Raw genomic sequence first — 22,041 nt, forward strand, 5'->3', positions numbered from 1 at the left:
CAACATTCATCGCCAGAGCATAAAGTTTGCAAAATATGTAAACACTAAGAATTGAAGTATAGGGTATATTCCAAACTTTTCCATGCTGGTTCACCAGGTTACAGCGCAAATTCTGAAACAGCTACAATCAAATTTCTATCTATTTGAGCGCCAATTTATTCTTATGACTGATTTTCACAAAGTCAACCCACCTGTCATAAAGTAATCCCTTTTTACGGTAGATACTATAGTTATTTTAATAATCAGTGTTTGAAATTACATGGCCACTATTAACCACAAATTGCCGTATACCAGTTCTCTCCATAATTACATCATTTAATTTTTTAGACAGAGACAAAGATAGATGCGCAAAAACTCACTTTTGTAGTTTCACGAAAATTGGTAACGATAAACACGCTAGCCATTCTCAATTAAATTTTTACTTCTTAAAATTTGCAATAAAAAACGTAGATCAATCTGTATACTCAATAATGTACTATTAAGGTAATATAAATGAAAATGAAATTTAAAAAAATAGAGAAAAATTACAGGTGAAAAATGTCTTACACTTTCTATTCTTCTTTCTTCTATGTGTTTGTTGTCTATGATCGATGTACTTGTTACTTGTTTATGTTTTGTTTTTTAAAGAAAGGGTTTAAATTTTTGATTGCTGTTACTAGTTATATTATCCTGAAAGTGGTTTGAAAATTGGAAAAGAAATGATTTGTAGCTAATAGGATGAAAGTAGTGAAAAATTGGTTGAAATTGTTTTTTTTTATTATCGCTACGAGTCACATTTTATAAGTCAATATTGTTTCCTGCAATGGGGGTGCTATTTTCAAGATTTAAGGTATTATATTTATCTTTTTATTTCAGCAAATCTTATCATAGCTTATTTTTTGAAAACTAAAAGTTCACTAGCTTCTGGAAAATTTATTAATTAAAGATTCTACAGTTAATGCTATAACAAATTATTTTCTATCAGTATTCACTTGTTTTTAATTTGGTAGACCTTAAAATTTTCCTTTTCGCAAAACAGTTTAACTACAGTTTTATTCAATGTACATCATATAAATTCACACTAAAAACAAATCTCCTTTTTATAATGTTTATAAAATGCAACATTACCCACCTCAGCCACTCTCATAAGTATCCAAAGACAAAATGACATTTCAATTTTTTATGTTAATATCAGTTTGGAGTAAAGTTTAAATGTATCAGTTTTGAAAACCTAAAGTAACTGATGAAAATAAGTTTGTCTTTGGTTTTGGTTTTTTTCTCAGAGTTTGAGACCTTCAAAACAAGAGAAAGGTCCCTGGCCTCATGAAATGAAATTGCCCTATTGTCTATTGTCCTAAAATGAATACTTTTTACTATTCTTAAAACCATGCAAAATTGGATACCGTGGAATGGGGTTACTTTGATATTGAGGGGTTTCTTTGATCAGGTGCTACTGATTTTAAATTGGCTCCATAACATTGCCAAACAGTTGAATGCAATGTTACTTTCATAGTAGATGGCAGCACAAGTATTTTCTAGGCCATAATAACATTTCTTGGTGCCATTTTGTTTTTGTTTTTTTAATGGAATGCCTATTTGTTGATGGGAGACAGTTCATACATTAATTTTTGTCCCAAAAAGTGTAAGTATTGTAAATACTGCTAGCTTGTTCTCACTGTTTTAAGAGTTTAAATGTTTAATGTATGGTATATATGTTATAGTTTTGTGGTTTGTACAAATTTATGCATACCCATATGTTTATTATAACCTATAATTTATTGTGGGGTTACTTTGATCACTTTAGTTTGAAGACAAGTACAAATTGTACCTACTTACTGTACTTTTGTAAACATAATATTTAAACCATGTAAGCATTATTACACATATTTTTGTTCAATGTTAAAATAACGAAACAAATAGGCTTCTAAAATAAAAATAGTAAAATAGTATTACCAAGAACTGGGTGTGGTAAAAATAAGAATGTCTATGTACTGGTATGGTATCTACTTTCAGGTTCCAACTTTAATCTGGCTACAGGGCTTTTTTTCATAAGTTCAAGCCAAAACAGGCAAGATGCCTCGTGATTATAAAAGGAAGTTAGGATCTAGGTGCTACCAAAACTACACAGAATTGAAGTTAGAAGAGGCTTTAGAAGCAGTTGCTGATAATAAGATGTCGTTACGCCAAGCTTCAAGGGAGTTCAACATTCCTTATGGTACTTTACACAATAAGTTTAATGGAAAGCATGGAGGTAAGCCTGGGCGAAGAATAGTGTTTTCCGAAATTGAAGAACTGGCTATTATTAATGGGCTTCTTACGTGTAGTGACTGGGGTTTTCCACTGAGTGTCCAAGATGTGCAGATGTTTACTAAAATGCATTTAGATCTTGAAGGGCGCATTGAACCAAGATTTCAGAATAATGTGCCTGGAAAGGATTGGGTCCTGTCTTTATTAAAGCGACATAAAGATAAAGTAGGCCAAAGAATGGCATCAAATTTAAAAACCTCAAAGGCAGAAGTTTCCCGGGAAATACTTAAGGAGTATTTTAAAAATCTTGATGAAACTCTGAAGGATGTTCCACCATGTAACATATTCAATTATGACGACTCCAATGTTTTTGACGATCCTGGTAAGATGAAGGGAATTTACAGAAGAGGTGTAAAATATCCAGTTAAAATCTGCAATCACTCTAAGTCTGCAACAACTGTATTGATGTGTGGTTCTGCTTCCGGAATACTGTTGCCACCATACATTATTTATAGGAGTGAAGGAATTTATGACACATGGAAAGAAGGAGGGTTGAAAGGTGAACCTTGCTGTTCAGATTCATGTTGCTCGAGGGGCTTTCGATACAACAGAACCAAGCATGGTTGGATTGATTCTGCTACATTCCATGATTGGTTTATTTACACATTTCTACCTCATGCAAAAAGGTTGGAAGGAAAAGTTATTTTAATTGGTGATAATCTCTCCTCCCACTTCAATGAAAATGTCCTACAATTATGCAAGGTGAATAATATTCATTTTGTTTGTTTGCCACCAAATGCTACACATCTATGTCAGCCGTTAGATGTGTCCTTCTTCCGTGCCTTCAAAGTAGCATGGCGTCATGAGCTGACAGTTTGGAAACAAAATCATCCGAGAGTAGGTGTGCTACCCAAACATGTTTTCCCATCACTTTTGACTTCAGCAATCCAGAAGATGGACAGTGTGGTGCCCAGAAATCCCACTTACATAAAGAATGGTGTGTCGAGAAATCTGGTCAGTGGATTTAAAGCTACCGGTATTGCACCTTTCAACCCTAATTATGTTCTGGGCAAATTTCCTTTGGATGCCAATCCTGATGATGTCCAGAAAGGAATAAATGAAAGTTTGGTGGCATTCCTACGAAAACAGAGAGAAGGTGGACCTGTCAGGATTCCGAGAAAGAAGAAACTCACTGTCACACCTGGCAAAAGTGTAGTAGCAAGCTCTTCGGAAGATAGTGATGACAACGAGAAATTGGTGTCTTCTAGTGGGAGTGAAAGTGATGAGCACTGTGAGGAAGAGGAGGTTTTTTTGGAACCAGTCTTAAGTGATGATACTATTTGTCCTGGCCAGTATGCCCTGGTAAAATTCTACGGAGGATCACGAAAAAAAAACTGTTTTTAGGTATGCATGTATCATCCAGGAAGTCAATAATATGGATATTAAGGTAATGGGAATGAAAAGTGTGGATAATGGGAAGAAATTGTTCAAGGCAATGGAGAATGATATTTCAAGCATTACAAAAGAAGATATTCTCGGATATTTACCAATTCCAAAAATTCATATCGCAGGGCAAAGAGTACTGTATGACTTTGCAGCAGTGGTGGATGTGAAAGAAAGTTAAACTATGTCTTCATTTGTTAGATATTCGTAATGTTATGCTAGTTCTATGTTTTATTTTCCAGCATTCATGGAATACATAATTAATCTGAAAGTAGGACAGTGTGCCTTGGATATCTTATGTGAAGCACCACAAAATAAAACTTTTCATACAGTATGTTTGTGTGTTGGCAGGAAGTTAATTATAATGGCATTTTGAGCTAAGATAGAAACTGTGGCTATTAGGAAGAAGTTAAGACAGTGGAGAGCATTATTGCATCGATAAAAAAACGACAGTTGAGGATTATTACCAACCCCACATATTTTGAACATTGGGGCAATCAGTTTGCAGCAGAAGTGGATATGAAAGAACATTGAATTGCAGTTGTAATGATAATGGATTTTTATATATTTGTATAGAAAAAGTAGAATAAAAATCAAATCTTTACTTTCGCTGAAGTGTGTGATCAAAGTAACCCCCACGACATAAAATTATATTGTGAAGAAACTATCAAAGATATTCTCATGGGGGTTACTTTGATCTACTCCATAGGCTTTAACCTTACTTTCTGTGTAGTTAACCTCATAGTGATCAAAGTAACCCCAAACCAGGTGTATCATTGATCACACATTTAATAAGCTGTATCATTGAAAAAAATATTAATTAAGTGAATAACTAAATTTTAATAAAAAGTACTTGTATGGCTACACCAAAAAATAATTATTTAATTCCCTTAAATAAAATACTTTTTATATGGAAATGAGAACAAAGGGGACATTTGATCAAAGTAACCCCATTCCACGGTACTTCAGTTAGTATATAGATCCAAATATTTAAAATTTCGGTAAATATGTAGAGTCGCGGTATATGCGAAAAAAATGCTAAAAATCCGAAAATACTTTTATTCTATGCTCTTTCACTTCCTCTTTTCAATAAACCCGGCGGAGATAAGAATTTCCAAATACTTTAGGAGATATTGAATTTTTATTTTCCATCACAATACCGACCATTGTTGCTAGTTTACGTTTATGACTTTTTTATTTTCGCGACGTAGGTATAACGACTACATCATTTTCTACTAATGGCAAAGGAATGGTACCCGCCTCTAACGTATGTGAGTTTTTAACGTTTCAAATTTTAATGTTTTATTTGTTGTGCAAGTAATAAGTAAAAAAAAAAAATTATGTGAGTTCCTACTGTTCATCCTTTGTCCCGGTTTGTTAGGTCAGGTCAGCTACATTATAAATACTTTAAAACTAAACAACCATTAAAATTAATTTATATTATTTTTAATGTCTGCTTAGTTTGAAAGTATTAATAATGTAACTGACCTGACCTAATCGACCATTTTAATTAAATAGGCATTCACGAACGGTAAATCAAGACGCACATAAAGTTCTGCCATTCCCGATTACACCCGAACCATTTACCTTCGGCCAACCTCGGGTTTATTTATTAATATTTATATTTCTCTGTTTATTTTAATGTAGCTATACTAATCTAACTAACCGTCCATAGTGTTTTAAAGTGTTTTAATGTAGCTAACATAACATAACTATAATAAAAGTATTTTCAGATTTTAATAGATACTCCTAAACAAGCAACAATGTAGTCGTTTACCTACGTCGCGGGAAAAAAAATCATACTCGTCTCGTAAACAAGAAACAATGGTGGCCGCCTGAATTCACAGGTATTATGATGAAAATTTAAAAATTCGATATCTCCTAAAGTATTTGGAATTTCTTATCTCCGCCGGTTTTAATGTAAAGAGGAAGTGAAAGAGCATATAATAAAAGTAATTTCAGATTTTTAGAATTATTTTTCGCAAATACCGCTACTCTACATGTTCAAAATTAAAAAATTACATGTCTCCTAAAGTATTTGGAATTTCTTATCTCCGCCGGTTGATTTGAAAAGAGGAAGTGAAAGAGCATAGAATAAAAGTATTTTTGGATTTTTAGCATTTTTTTTCGCATATACCGTTACCCTACATATTTACCAAAATTTCATACATTTAAACCTCTAATAAATACATGAAAACAAATAAGCATAGCAATAAAATCTCTTTATTACAAAACAAATAAAATTAAACACACTAAATCAAATAATTATTTTACTAATGTTAATTTTATTTATATATAAATATTTTAATCAGTTGGCACATCCTGTTTGAATATTTAAGAAAAATTATGACTACATTAAATTATGACTACAATATTGTCAGTATGGAAAACTGGTAAGAAATTCACGAGACACGTGATGTTACCGAACCTGGTGGTGCATGGTGTACCTACATTTTTAAGTGCATGAAACTAGTTTACAGTAGTGGCATCGAGTCTAAATAAGCTTGAAAGAAATGCTGTAAATTGTCCCTTGCTTCATCAATGCTAATTGGCTAGTTTCCCATATTGTCCTATTATGATATTGATATGGTGAACACTGTATTAAAACATTAAAGTCGGTTTACGGATGATAATTTTACGTGATAACGTGAGTGGAAGAGAGAGAGAGAGAGATGCGTCACAAGCCGAACGCTTAGGCCGATCGTGCCTCTCTATCACTTGTTCCGCGCTCTCTCTTGCACGCTCGGCTCAGGCGGAACGTGACAATGGGTCATGCTTTTTCGTGAATGCAGCCGGCATTCATCGATTTATAAGACGTTATCACGTCAAAAAAAAAGAACCAGTCTAAAAAAGACTTGTTTACGGGTGAAAAACAAATTGAAAAATTGTATTGGCTTTTTCAATAGACATAGTATTAATTAATTCTTGTTGCTAAAAAAATTTATTGAGTGTATTTTTCACATTTTGTTCCAATGAGCCACTACTTTACAACATTTTTTCCCCACAAGTGAATTTTCAATTCTTACTGCCAAAATATGAAATATGTAGTTGAAAGGGTGTGTATGATACAGAAATTGGGAGTAGCCTAATAAATTTATTACTAAAAGAAAACTCCAGATATGTTTTAGAAATGGATAAAGCTGAATCCTTATAGCTCTTTGTACATTATTTTGGAACTCCTTTATACTATCAACCTTTTAGTTAAAGTTAAGTAGTAGTATATAAAACACTGATTATTTTTTTTTTCTTCTCACCGCCACTGTTAGAAACAGAATTAACAATGGATTTTTTTTTTTTGTTTTATAATGATTCTCTTCTTGCAGACAAATTTTTTTCATTGATGCTTTAAAACTTTTTACTGTATGTTTTGGCTAATGTGGCCTATGCTAATGTGTTTCGGTTATAAGTTATAAGAACAGTTATTTTGTATTAATTAAATATTTAGCAGCTCAACATTAGGTAGGTAAATTTAATTGAATGTATGTAGAAGTATTTTAACGTGTGCTAAGAAAACATTAATTGAACTGTAGTTGTGGTGAGCATTGTAGAAACTATTCTGAGATCTTCAGAAGACAACCGAAGTGCAAAGCTAGCATAATTACTGATGGTCAAGCAGTGGGTGTGTGGCCCGATAGACGTCAAGACTGTCGGCGGAGAGAAAAAACAAATTCCAGTGGCGACGTTCTGCGCGCCGATTGCTGAAGGAAGTTTAATGTGGTGTGCGTCGCAGTGAACTTGCGTGGAGCGAGGCTCCAATGTGTGGGCATGGTTCTCTCGCGATTTGGTTAACAGTCGCCGCGACTTCAGCCGACATTGTTGGATAAGATTGTGAGATTGTGAGAGTATGGCCTTTGGTGTACTCCATCAGCTTCATAACACAAGCTCAACGTATGTGTTGTCAGTTTCAGCCGAAGAAAACTATAAGTTGAATTTTTACAATTTATAGGCTCGAGTAAAAATTCATCCAGGATACAGAGGACTACAGTGCTGCAGGTGGAACACAGATTGCAGGCCCAGTTATGGCAGTGGTTTGCAAGTAATGTGTAATCATCAGAACTTTAACATAAATTGCAATTTGAAATTGGTATTGTAATAGGCGGCCAATTTGCTGTGACTACGGGACGGTGTGACTACTGCGGACACGCTGGCATTTTGATACTTTTGAATTACTTTCAATTTGAAAACTTCGGTATACCTAATGCATTTCACAAGATGCATACACTATTATCAGGAGCTCACCAAAGAAATGTGAATCAATTGCAGTTTTAAATTTTTTGGTACCAAAGAAAAAACAATGATGAACCTTTAGTTTGGTGGTTACTGATTGTTAATTCGGGCTATTTCTCAGGCCATTTTAGGTAACAGTTCTAATGAAATTCTAGTGGAGTTATGCCCATTGTAGGTAATCTAATGAAGTTTAGAGTTTGTTGAAGCAGGTATCTGTTGAGCTGTAATTTTTTGCTGTTGGTACCATATTAACAGAAATATTGTAATTTGTGTGTATATAGATTTTAAAGTATTAATATTTTAGTATTGGGTAATAATTTTTTTGTAGTAATATTTTTTTAATAGTAATTTTTGAGATTAGCTTTTCATGAAGAACTAAATCACTATAACAGCCTTTTTTATTTACTGATTTGTACAATATTAAGATTCTTGGTAAATAAAATTGCTTTTGAGGTTTACAGTAAGAAAAGTTTGCAGTTATTGATAATTATGTATTTATTCCATTTCATTCCTAAATCAACGCAATCATCCTGTAATTGTAACTCTACTAGATTAAAACTGGGTAATCTATTGCTATTTTGTAACAGTCGTTCCAGGGAGTTGAGGGATTTTGAGAATGAATTTAGCTCATGAAAGTAGTTTTGTTGTGATTTTCTTGGGACTCAACTCCTGACAGAGCAACAAAATTGTGAGCCTCTGTGAGTTAAACTGGGTGTTGATTACAGTGTGGGCCATACTAACTTAAAAATACGTCCATGACAAAAGATTTATGTGATCTTAACAACATGGTATTACCCTATTTCGGTGAAAATAATGTCTTCAGTTTCCTTCTGTATATGAATTTTTTGCATGCACTTAAAGTAAAATATTTTATCTTCATTTGAGGGTATCATGTATCCAAGATCATCCCTTATCCCAATGGAATGATCCTTTATACATTGATCTTGTGGTGCATGAGGCTTGCTTTTTCATTTAGTGTGTCAAAATATCCTGGACATTACAAAACTTGTGACATAAAACAGTGAATTATGATCGTAAGTTGAATATGAATGAAAAAATTCCACAAGACCTGACATTTGTTTTTGTAGTGATATTAAAATCTTTGTTTGGCCAGGATCTTTCAACATACTAAATTAAAAAAAGTGAGCATCATGTTACACGGGATCAATATATACCACAACTACCCTCATAACTCAATACTTCCAAATACATCAGAAATGCATGAAGATTGCGGGCTTCTTCTTTTCTAAATGTCTAATTGCTAACTTCCTATTTAACTGGGAGGTATTTCAAACCTACCACCCAAAACCTTCCAGTCATCTGCTCCCCTTCCTCCCCCCCCCCCCACCCTTTACTTTCCCTTGATACTGGATCATGTAATCAGAATGAAGGAATAAAACTGGATACCTATGTGATATGGGACAATTACCCATTTTAGAAACAAAGTTTATTACTGTGCAAAAATATTACCAGCCTAAGAAAGTACCGTAAAATTCTGAAACTAAATTTTGAGTAAGGCTCATTCTACCTTGAATTTGCAAGTCGTAACAGTTGAAGTAGTAGTGATTTTTGCATGCACTAAGAAAATACTTTACTTTATACTGTTCATAAGTCCACAGTCAATTACACTGTGTTTAACTGAATGGAACCAATATTTTTATTACATCATAGCTAAAATAAATATTCCTCATACTTCCCTGAGTATGAATACCAGGGACATACAAACAGCTTTACACAGTGCTGATTGGCTAGTCATTGCAAAACATCCTATGACTATTTTTGCAGCACAAAATATCTGTGAATGGTGTATGCTGAGCTTAGTTGAAAAATTAATTTCTTTTGCATTGGAAAATGTGCTTGCAAACAGATATGTTGGATTCATTCATGCAAATACTGCATTATGATTTTTAATCTATTTTAGATTATTTTAGATTTAAAAATTTAATACTTATCTTTTACTTTCAGAAAAAGGCCCCAACTTCGGACATATTGGAAAGTTTGGAACAGGTAAGTTTTTAGTTTTAAATAGGTACTTTTTCATCATTTTAATTTGGACAGTAAGCCAGGTTTTTTTTGTAGAAAGTTGTAAATAAAATTTCGAACTCCAGTTAACTGTAGCTACTAAGATTTCATATAGCTATATATTTAATATATGTATACATGGCCTTTTAACCTTTAAAGGTAATGCTATTTAGAAAGTGTTTGTGTGTTATTTTTTATTTATTTGGGCATTATGTCATGCCAACAGAGAAGTCACTAGAGATTGATACGTATAACACAATTCAGGGAAATTGGTAAAGGAATTAGCATACAGTAAGGATTCACCCTTACAAATTCAAAAAACCAAAGGCAACTGAATTCAGTGGAACTAAATCGAGATTTAAACCCAGTTGCTGCAGCATTTAAGACCTGTGTTTACTCCACTGTACTTTGTCACTTAATTTTTTATTTTAGGCCACCTACCATATGGTGTGCACAGCTTGAGAAAAAAACTGCTCAAGTTAAGAATACGCTGAGGGCGGATGAGTAGTATTTGTATTTCCTTTAAACCTGTACTTGGCTGAAAGGCCTGTTTTCAGAACAATTTTTAGGCATGAAACACCTGTTACAGATTCATGAAAGCACTCAATAGACTTGCATTGCACGTTTATCTTCATTTCTCAGCCATATGAGGTTATGGTTGCTGCTCAAATCCCATAGTTGTCCTATTCAAGAAAAGTCCACAGCCTTATGGTTTAGAGGCGATACCGTGCTAGAAGCACCAGTGAACATCACTCTTATCATCCCACTTCACTGACAGAAATACACCACTAGATGGACCCCTTCAGTTAATCTAGAAATGATGTGCTCTAAAGTGTGTTTCTATTTATGTGGGATATAAATAGGGTGTGAATAGGAAGCAGTGTTAAAGACAACGTAAAAACTCTAGGTAACTAATAGAATGTGTTCTACAGAGAAATTTTCATGTGTTTCACGCTTGGGAAGGGTCTTCTTGAATTAAAGTTATATTTGTGTTTCTGCCGCATTTCCTGTTAATCCAGCTGGTATCAGGGTTTCCATTATGAGAGAAAAAAAGAAAAAAACCTAGCAAGTTTTAATCTCTGAAAAATTGGGGTATAGTCAGGGAAATAATTGTTAGGTCAGGGATTTTAAACAAATGCTGACCTATTAACTATGCCATGCATATTGTATTTGGGTTTAATTGCAATGCTGGTGTGCCAAGAATTTTTTAGCATAGGTACTTAAAGTTGTATATTTATGGGTACGTGAGGCATAGTTCCATTTGTGATGATGGTGCCTTGGAATATGATGTAAGAAACATTACTTTGAAGCATAGTAGTTAGGAATTTTGTTTTTCTGTAAACAGCTTTATCACAATATTGTGGCTATGACAGCGATACCTTGTTTGTCTTCTATGGAAATATTACTTATTGTGAAAAATTATAAAAGACCTGGAAAAGTCAGGTAATTCTGTTTGTGGGTTTTTCTGGCCATCCTGGGGATGCATCACTACACAAGAAGTCAATATGTCTACATTAAATGCACTCTTCACTTAGGCTGTACAGTTTGATCATTGCAACAGAACTAGTAACACACACAGCTCCAATTAAGGTGAAGAAATATCCTCCATCTTTGATATTTTTAGGTATTTTTTTAGAAACTGTAATACTGTAAAAAGAATACAAATAAAAAAGAGGGTAAAATTATACTTTTTTATTATTTATTTTTTAAATATATTGGCCAAATGTGTACCACGTATAACTTCAGGTTTTCCATTTAATTTTTTCTTATTGTTCTAAACGTCTTCATTCTTTCACTTGTTATTTATCTCTGCTCGTCCGTTATGACCAGTTATGGCCAATATTTTTTGATGGATTCTCCTGAAATTGTTTGGTTTTGATTTTATTCCTGAATTCTTCCTGTCTTCTGTATTGATTCCGCTCTCTCCTACTTCCTTCTTGACCTCTTCCATCCACTCCGTAGTAAATTTTAATTCAGCAATATAGTTCAAATTCTTTTTGTTCTGTCTATTTTCATTCATTCGCACAAGATGACCACAAAATTTCAATCTTTTATGTACTTGCATAGTTACTCGATCTTCTTCTCTTCTTCCATGTCCTGTTTGTAATTTCCCATGGTTCTTAGGTTTTCCGCAGAATTTTCCCTTCCATCTTTTCACTTTCTTGCAGCTCCCTTTTCGTATTCAGAGTAAGACACTCAGAGCCAAACAGTCCCTCTGGTTTTATTGGCTGGAATTCAGCTTTGTAGGATATTGTTCAATATTATTGTTCTGAGTTAACCTGTAAACCACTTAAGACTTCCTGTTTCCATGCTCGTTCGTTATTTGCCTCTATCCAGTCCATTGGGAAAGTGTAACGCTCAGAGGGTAATGGAAAGGCAAAGATCATGAGTGGAGCGCTCAATCAATGGCATATTTCACACTTGCATACTTGTGCACCTGCAAACTTGTACATATTCTTATACATTCTTATACCTCTTTCATTGTAGGTTCAGTCTGAAAATGTTTGGAAGCCATGCACCCATATATCTTTTATATTAATTAAATTGGTAAGATAATATGATTTTTGTTTGTAATACTTTGTGTATTTAGTTAATTTTTATATGTTGTAGAAAATCAAATCAATTGAAGAAAACAGAGTTCGTGCAGAGCAGCGACAGAGGAGGATAGTAGGACATCTGATATTGTATTCTATCGGACTTTATATCATAGCAGCCTTCCTTTTCTACCTGTTCTTCTTCCCGGCACCTCTGAAGGAGCAGATCATCTACATCACGCCTATGCTGATATTCCCTGTGTTGTAAGTAATTTTTTGTATGAAATATAGACATAATGTAATTTTATTTATTTTTTTTTCATTTGGTTTGTGAACTTACAGTGAAGGGTGTTTTGCAGACTGAAAAAATCTGGAAAACAGGGAAATTGATAATGTCATAAGTTACAAAACTGGATTAATAATTTCCTGTTTTAGTAGTGTTTTTTTAATGTCTTAAAAACCAATCTGTATTTTAGTCACAAATTCATGTGTTGTTCAAACCCATCTGTTTTCACAATTAATTACATGCGAGAGAAAATATCAATCAATAAACTGTGTACTAAATAAGTGATTTGAGGCATAATCAAATGTTGATTGTCATTCACATGGTTACAATGTATTGTTTCAAAGTTTGTTTAAATATGGTGGTTTTACATTACGAATTGACAGAGTTGATTGTATTGCATTGGGGGAAATGATCACATTTCAAACTGTGTATTATGCAGTTTTCAGTGTCAATTTTTTGACATGTGTTTCAATAATAGGTAGTTGTAATTATATGTATTTATGTTTTTTTTGCAAGACTATTGACCAGATAGGGAAAACATTATGGTCAGATAAAGAAAAAAAAAGGAAATTCAGGGTTATTGTATAGAGCATGAGTGTGAGAACCCTGCATTTTGATCATGAGAATAATTTAAAGGAGATGCAAAACTAAACATTTGAAACAAATTTCTTCAATAGCATGTTTTCTTTGTTCATGGATGTTAACAGGCAATAATTTTCGTAAGTGTCCTAAGGCATAATTCAGTTTGTAATCTGTGAGAGAACTCTGTTTCTTGCCAACAGGACAAAACATTTGACAGTGCATTCAGGTGGATTCAAGTTCGAACCCCTGTGTGGTTTATGTTTTCCAAATTTCCCTGAATCACTCCAGGCAAATGCTGGGGCGGTTCCTATGTACAAGCCATCTTCCTAAATTTCTCAGTAAAAAAAAAACTCCACCACAGATCCAGTAGTAAATCACACCTTTAAATCTTTCCATTTCTTTTTGTCAGTGCCAGAAAATAAGGTTTTCTATTTTCAGACCTAGGTACTATTAGGTTAATGCAAAGTAGGTTGTTACAGCCATAAAACTCAACAATTATGAAGTGAAAATACATTTTAAAAAACTATGTAGTGAAGTAATATAAATGTTAGCTGAATGATAAAGGTGAATCTAAAATTTTTTTTTAATATTGCCTCATAGACATATCAGAACAGTGTAAAAAAATAGGAATTCAATAATAGCAAAAAAATATATATATATATAAGCAGTGTGTGTGAAAAACAGAATTCATAAAAAACTGTAGTCAAGTAACATTGAAGTTTGCTCGGAGAACATTTAATGTGTTTGTAGAGTGCAGATTAACTCTATTGAAATCATTGTTTTGTGTATTCAAATCTTGTTTTAAGCAACCTGTTATCTGTTTGGAATTTATAAGTTAAATTTGTAATTGGGAACCATTGAAGGAATATTGTTAGTAGGCTGTGCATAATTATGTAAGTTTTTTTTTTAATCTTTTTTTTTTTTAGATTTAATCAAATTTGAATACTAACAGCAAAATATTTTTCAATCAAATATCAAATTTAAATTATAAAAGTGGAAAATTTAATTACAACTTGTTTTTAGTGTTTTATTGTTATATTTCAACAAATACTTCTACATTAAATTTCACATAAATGGTTTTAAATACTTCAACCCAACTAAAAATATTATGCTTTAAAATTTTTTGGTAATTTTTTTGTAGTGTTTGCAAATAGCTCACTGTTTGTTTGCTTGCCTTGGAGGATAAATAAAAAAAATATTTTATATCAACAAACTTGGGAAGTTATAAAAACATCAATTCAGAACAACATTAGTTGGCTTTTAGCTGATACACAATTTTGCTAAGTGCAAAACTTCTGATAAAATTAACCCATAATTACAAAAGGATCAAATTATGAAAAAAATATTCATCACATAATTTAAATTAAGGCACTGCAAAAGGACCAAAGAATTTTCAGTTTTACCTTCATATTTTAGTAATTGCAGAATATCTTAATCTAAACGTAATTTTATGAAAGGAAAAGACATAGTCTATAAGAAGAATATTAAATTTCAGCTGAAATTTCTTGATTTGCTGTTCTTCGAAAAGTATAGCTTCAACCTCGGAATTAGTAATGCTATACTCTAGAAAAACAAGTATTTGCAATCATCCGAAGACTTTTGTTATCTAAGTCAGTCTTGATATAATTAGTAAGACTTTTTTGAGATTATTAGCTTTACCGACATAAATAACGTGCTTCATAATATCAAACATTCAATAAATCCCTGAACATTCAGAAGCATCTACAAGTTTTGATTTAATTAACTCGCTTCCAGTAATTTCTTTCATCACATTATTTAACTTATCGTCATTGCGAGCAACTATAAGGAGCGTGGCAATCCATAAAAAATATTTAAAATACTAATTTTAGCATTTTTAACTGTTAATTTTTCCTCCCAATGACGATGAAATTGAGTCATGTAATGTTTCTTTTAATTCCCTGCTGTATTATTGTCATTTTCTTCCATAACATTGTTTTTTACGGTATTGTCATCAAAGAAAAAATGTTATTTTAACCTCATCGCCTACATTTAAATCTACTTTTGGGTAATAAAGCGTAATATGCATTACACATGGCTTAAAATAAACATCAATATTACCGCCAATTGAAAGGTACAATAACGGTTCCTATATATTTACCCTCCTTAATAATTCTTGGCATTGCTTTTGCTAGATTAATCAGATATTTGTTTCGATTATTTCTAACTTCACTTATTACAGCAGTTTGGGATGCTATATCTCCTATATTCTCATTGTCTAAATCAAGATTATTATCAAGTTTTTAATTCTTTAGATAAACCAATTACTGCATCTATATCAGTGACATCTATTTTTTGCTGAATACAGTTGAAAGCAACATGCCAGCAAAATTGGCTAAAGAGTGTAATTTGTCTAACTTTAAGCTTATAGACAATTTATCTTTCAATTATGTTCTCTCAGGATATCAAAACAATAAACCTATTGTATTGAAATTAATTTTTGCTGCTAAAGACTTAGCAAATAAAGCGGAAGCTTTAAAAAAGCTTTTTCAATCACGTTCGTGTTACGATCCAAAGCTGTGACATAACAGTCATAGCTTTCTAATATTGCTTTGCTATACCCTCCTCCGTGTTTTAGAGCTAAATTTGCTAGCATTTTATTTAGCACTAGATGACCCGGTGAACTTCTTACCACCTAAAATTAATTTGATTGTACCTCTTCATAAGCGATTATCAATCCTTATCAACCTTCCAACTCTCATTCATTGAGGTCGAGAATTTTAGCAGCATCGTGTACGGTTTGGGTTTGGTTAGGTTATTAAATGAAATTCATTTGTAATTTAAATTAAATTCAATGTATTTTATTTACATGAAAGATAAATGCAGTTAACATTCTATGCAAAGCTTTCTGGTAAACTACATTTTTCGTTTTGTTTTTCGGCGCATAAATAAACAAAGATTATGTTTTACCGACACGCGAACACGCGACATACAGTTATCCATGCGCGAAACACGGAAACTCCAAGTTAATTCCGCAAACTACAGTGGTCATCAGTGCAGTTCGCACGTGAAGTAGCTCGCCGTGCATTTAAATCACTTCAATGACCTATGTCAGCTCGTCCTCTCCTTGGTATTGTAATGAACACTGTAAAACAACATGGAATTGTTTTCATAATCACTAAAATATATAGAACTTTCCTTGAGAACTTTACAACTTATTATTAACCTCAAACTTATTCCTCGAGCTTTACTAAAACACATTTAATGAAATTGTGGTTATGTCTAAGCCTACAAAGTCAATTTACCTTAATATAATGGCTGATCAAATTGAGTGTTCACAAAATTTAACCAACCAAATTTCTCAAAAATTCTTTAACAAAAAGAAAACTATTTAAATGTAATAGATTTCACACAACCGCACAGAATGAAAAACACATAGAGGAAAAACAGTTATGCATGGCGCAGCTTCAAACAAAAGGTCCGCCATGTACGCCATCTATTGAATGTAATCGGAAGTGGCAATTCCCATACAAAATTACCAATTAATGCCCGGCATGTGTTGGAATGCCTCTTTAATTTTGTTTTTTCCAAATTTTTAAAAGTAGGTATACATAAACAGAGTGTGTATGAGTGTGCCTCTATCCTGCTCTATCTCTATACCTCTCTGTAACTCCTTTGTGTTTCGAAGGTCAAGTGTGCAAAATTTAATTGAGATCGGATCAGTGGTTTAGGAACGCATATAGGACAAACAAAGAAATATTCAAAAGTAAATCAGAGTGGCAATTCCCATACAAAATTACTAAATTTGAATTTTTAAAATTTTTCAGATGTTTCTTTGGGTTTTCCCTAATGTTTTTCTCTGTAAACTATCCTTGTAATAAGGCAAACAAAACAAAAAAAAAAAATCATTCAAATCGGTTGAGCCGTTTTCTAGTTTTAGCGAGACTAACGCACTGCAATAGACTTTTATATATAGATATCACCGGTATGTGAGCACCGTCATTCTAAAAGTTTGATCCAAATGAATTTTGTGGAACTCGTCTGTGCAGACTCATCGTAAAATTCATCTTGTCTGAAGATTTTTTAATTAAGCTGTGATATTCATGTGCATATCATAGAGTTAACACTTTTCAAAAGCAATTTTTGAGCAGAATTTAAAAAATTGTCTAAATTTGTGGCTGCCAAATCTTGAAAATCGCCCCCTTACCTACAAAACATTCTTGTTCTTCAATTCCGACATGCTACATTAAAGACTGCGGCAATGCAACGCTTCCCTCCCCGTCAAAGAAAAACTGCAGGGCTTCCCCAAATATTATAGTTTCAAATTCATCGCGCTCTTCGGAATACGGATCAAGCGTCTAAACTGTTGAAAAAATTTCTGGATTATATATTGTCTTCCAGTCTGAACTAAAGTATGTCTGCTGTTCACTGTGCACATGTTGGAATAAATCCTTGAGTAGTCCTATTGGGCCCATTAATTCATTGAAATTGTGATGTACTCATTTATATTTTGCAACAATGACCTAACCATAATTTTAATCATTTGACGAGGTGAAATTAAGAGTTACACTGTACTTTAAAAACTAAATAATATTGGTTATTTTGAAGTGTAAATATTTGAAATTGAATCCACTGTGATAAATTATTTCTTAAGTGTCTCAGGCCTAATTGTGAGATAGTGTAATACTACTTACTGGATCTTGCTCGAGGTACAGATGTGTGTTCCGGGCCCGCCTGCAGGGTTAACTAGATGGGTGTGGTGAAGTGCTGGGACACACGGCAGGGATAGGTTGCACACATGATAGTACCGTAGCAGAACTCGCTTGCTGGCATCAATGTCTGCCAGGTCTACTTGCTGAGGATCGAACCTGGATCTTCTGGGTGAAATCTCAGCTGAGGGATGGATTCATTAGAAATTTGTACCTAACACACTAATTATTATAATTCTTACTTAGGTTATATATTCATGTAATCCATTAGGTCTGATGAGATAATATTTATATTACTACAAGAAGCCACACACTTTTTTTTTTTAAGTTTCAAATTTTGAATATAATCATTTTTATTATGTAGAGAAAAATAATTAAGAAGTGTGTCTTAAAAAAAATTAAAGGTAAAATGAGATGTGTCTGCATCTTCAAATGTGCGCCCTTGATGAGTGGCAAGTTTCTCTAATTACTGCTGCGTTGTGGCTTTCACTTAGCCATAGTTTAGCATTAGCAAGCGCACAAAACTATAACTAGTTAATTGTGAATAGTTTGGAATGAAAATATATTAATTACTTGAGTTGTTTAATTGTTTGTTGAGTGTTGCTAGTAAATGGCACTTTTCTCCCCTTTGATTTTTCAGAGTAGTGTTTTTAAAGAAGTTGGTAAGCTGGTATTATCATCGTAAACTGTTACAAGATCAAAAAAAGTTACAAAAGATGCGTGAAAAGAAGAAGAAAATGTTAGAAGAAGTAATGGATAAGGAAACGTACAAAGTGGCAAAAGAGATACTGGAAAAATATGCCCCCGACCAACTTAGGAAGCAGGCACCAGTATGTATTGAATTTTTTGATTAATTTCAACTTTTACCATATACAATTCTTAAGAGTATGTTAAACTCTCTTATAATTATTTCATTTGCGTAATTTTTTTTGTGACAGTTTTTAGAATACAAAGCCAAACAGAGTTTGTGGCAGTTAAGTTAGAATTAGGTTTAGTATATTGTCTTTGATTTTTTACTATTAATAATATATTTAAAATTTCATTCATTCATTTGAAAGAATTTTTGATTTTGAATCTAAGGTAGTTCCGAGATCTTGTAAATATTAAGATTTGATTATGAACATATTTTAAAGTGATTATTCATTAGGTTGTATTATTATCATAGTGAAAGTAGTGAAAATTTACAATGTTGAATTTGCACAGTTATCAGTAGCGGTTTTTTTGTGATTGTTTGTCATTAACATATTTAAATTTACTCAAGTCATCAGAAAATAAAAAAAAAACTTCATATTAATTTATCAAATTTATGATGTCATCACAAACGTACAAGTTTTATGTCGTACTAGCTGTGCCCGCGACTTCGTCCGCGTGGAATAGTGTCTTTGGGTAGCATTTTTAATTATTTAGGCTAATTATTTTACAAATAATACACATAACGTATAAATACTTTAATGAGCTATTTGCAGTGTTTCACACAGAAAACAAAACTTCCTATTACGAAAATTACTTATTTACATTTATTCAATTTTATAAGAACCTAAATTATATTTAAGAACCTAAGTGAATTAGTATTCAAATACTTTTATTGACCCAAATAAACAAAACCTCTATACTCTAACTTTTTACACTTAACTTAAGAACATAATCAAAGCAAAATAAACTTACTTAATTTATTTCAAGAACCAAAAGAACGCAAAAGATAATGAAAACTACGTATTACAAAAATACACACGAAACTACAAAATTAATGACAACAATGGTATTTTATTTATGATTCACAAACAAAAATCTTATGGAAAAAAAATTGTACTGATTGTTTGTTATTACAAAATAAACAAAAGGAGTTACCGTTCTCAGGTACCTAGCTAATATCCAAAAGTGCAACAAATAATAATGACTTAATAACATCTAACTAAATTCAAAAGTAATCTACTTTTGACGAATGAAATAAACAAAACAATGACCCAACTAAAGAAAAAATATTTAATTAAATGAACAAAAAATCATGTAAGCAAATCGAATTGTAATCAATTTGCAGTGAAAAATAATGAATTTGCAGCGGAAAAAATCAGTATTCGCATGCGTGTAGCACAGTCGTAAGCACACTTAGGCATATTTCCCCATCTACACCGCGCTGTACCACGCCGCGCTCTGCCCCCAACTCCCGCGCGGCTGCACAGCGCTCATTGTGTATGGCACGGTGCTTGACAAGTTTCTTACTCACGTTAACTTCAGTTTCACATTTTGTAATGACTCTGTAAATGTTACATCAGAATAGCTCTAATATTTTGTCTCTTGTCGCAAACTTATAAAACATTCACATAAACCTTACATATTTCCATACAAACTTTCATTCCCTATTGTTATTTTACACCCTTGAGGGTAAAACTTTTACAAATTTTGAATGTCATATTTATTTATATCGAATCAACAGCCTAAAAAATAAGTTTCAAGCTTCTATCTCTAAAAATGATGATACTTCCATACAACTTTTCATCCCCCCTTTCAACCCCTTACAACCCTTTTTTTGCTTTAAAAAGTAGCCTATGTCCTTTCTCAGGCTCTTGACTATCTGCGTACCAAATTTCATATAAATCGGTTCAGTAGTTTTGGCGTGAAAGCGTGACAGACAGCCAGAGTTGCTTTCGCATTTATAATATTAGTAAGGATTTTGAAGAATGCCAATGCAGTCTGAGTGAAGACATTGGGAAATCAGTGTGTGGCTAGATTTTTGTCAAAGGTTTTTTTTTGTAAATTATGATATATTTTCTTGTTTCTCATTGCAATTATTAAAATAATAGAGATTTCTGCATCGGTCTGCCAATGGATCCTCAGAAATCTAGGGCCTCTGTAGAAGTAGTGGATGGTGATATAAAGAGTATATAAGGATTAAAATAAGAAATTACATACAAAACAATTATTTGTACTTTGTTATATTCTCTGAAAACCCATTGCAGGGTTGCCAGTGGTCTAAAATTCCCTCAAAGTTCGTATTTTTAAGTTAGTCCCTAGAAGGAACTTTATCAATAATGAATTTTTTTAATTTGTGAAGACCAAAGACATGACCAGAAAATTATGTTTTTATTGACCAACTTTGTAATTACACATTTATGAGGAAAAAAAAGTGATTAAGTCATTTGCAAGTATTTTTCGGAAGAGCAAACATTTTTTTGGAAGCTGGGTGCATTTTGAACAGTGTAACTTTGAAATATAAGTAAGTACATTACATTGAAATTGAAGCAATTGTGAACTATAAAACATATTTATTTATTATTTATTTATTAGATTTGTGACATGCACACCAACAGCGGAAGCTTTGGGGGTGTGCACAGAACAAGTAATAAAAACACGACACATACAAACAAATAAATATAACATAAACAGGATAACAAAAGACGACACATACAAGTGAATAAATACAACATACACAGGATAATAAAAGACGACACAATAAAAAGAAAAGAAAAAAAAACAATAACAATAACAAACAAAACAAAACAGCAACTGAGATAATCTTAACTAAATGATCAAGAATGGGAAGAATAAACAGGATTATAAAATTACTCAAGATATTAGGGTAATCATAAAAAATTAAAATTTAAAGTTTTTAATACAATTTTCATATTTATTGAAATTTGAGATAAGTCTGTAAATTAAATCATTATTATTGTGTAAGGAACATAATAGGGATCGAAGGCGGCTTTTGAACTGCGGGACTCGAATACCAGAGTTATCAAGTAAGTATAAGCAATTAATTTTTGAACTATAGCACTTAAACACAAACAGGGCATCCAGATGGATGCGACGATTTGAAAGAGATTCTAATTTGGGTAATTGATGGTGTCTAGAACTAATTATTTTGAAAAATTTATTTTGTATGGATTCAATTTTGTCACTATCGGTGGTGTTAATACTGTTCCAGATAACTGAGCAATATTCGAGTTTACTTCTAACTAAGGACAAAAAAAGAGTAAGAATGGATTCAATATTAGATGCATAGTAAGTTATATAATTTATTAAATATAAGGTTCTACGGGAAAAGGATACTAAAGAA

The 22,041-nt window shown here is 32.6% G+C and overlaps 1 protein-coding gene across 7 annotated transcripts in view; it reads left to right on the forward strand.

The window, feature by feature from the left end:
• Nucleotides 1-568: 568 nt before the first annotated feature.
• Nucleotides 569-22,041, forward strand: part of LOC134535546 (endoplasmic reticulum junction formation protein lunapark-A) — a 77,520-nt gene continuing 56,047 nt past the window's right edge. For 2 of the 7 annotated variants that reach the window (XM_063374712.1, XM_063374714.1), the window contains exons 1-4: nucleotides 596-829; nucleotides 9,862-9,903; nucleotides 12,529-12,716; nucleotides 18,628-18,817. In XM_063374712.1, the coding sequence (XP_063230782.1) occupies nucleotides 803-829; nucleotides 9,862-9,903; nucleotides 12,529-12,716; nucleotides 18,628-18,817 (447 nt within the window). In that variant the 5' untranslated portion in view covers nucleotides 596-802. Of the gene's footprint in view, nucleotides 830-911; nucleotides 1,622-1,992; nucleotides 2,195-9,861; nucleotides 9,904-12,528; nucleotides 12,717-18,627; nucleotides 18,818-22,041 lie in introns of those variants that run through there. The other 5 variants (XM_063374713.1, XM_063374711.1, XM_063374709.1 and 2 more) reach the window with 5 other exon arrangements.

This window comes from Bacillus rossius, chromosome 8, assembly GCF_032445375.1.
Source record: "Bacillus rossius redtenbacheri isolate Brsri chromosome 8, Brsri_v3, whole genome shotgun sequence".
NCBI classification, from domain to species: Eukaryota; Metazoa; Arthropoda; class Insecta; order Phasmatodea; family Bacillidae; genus Bacillus; species Bacillus rossius.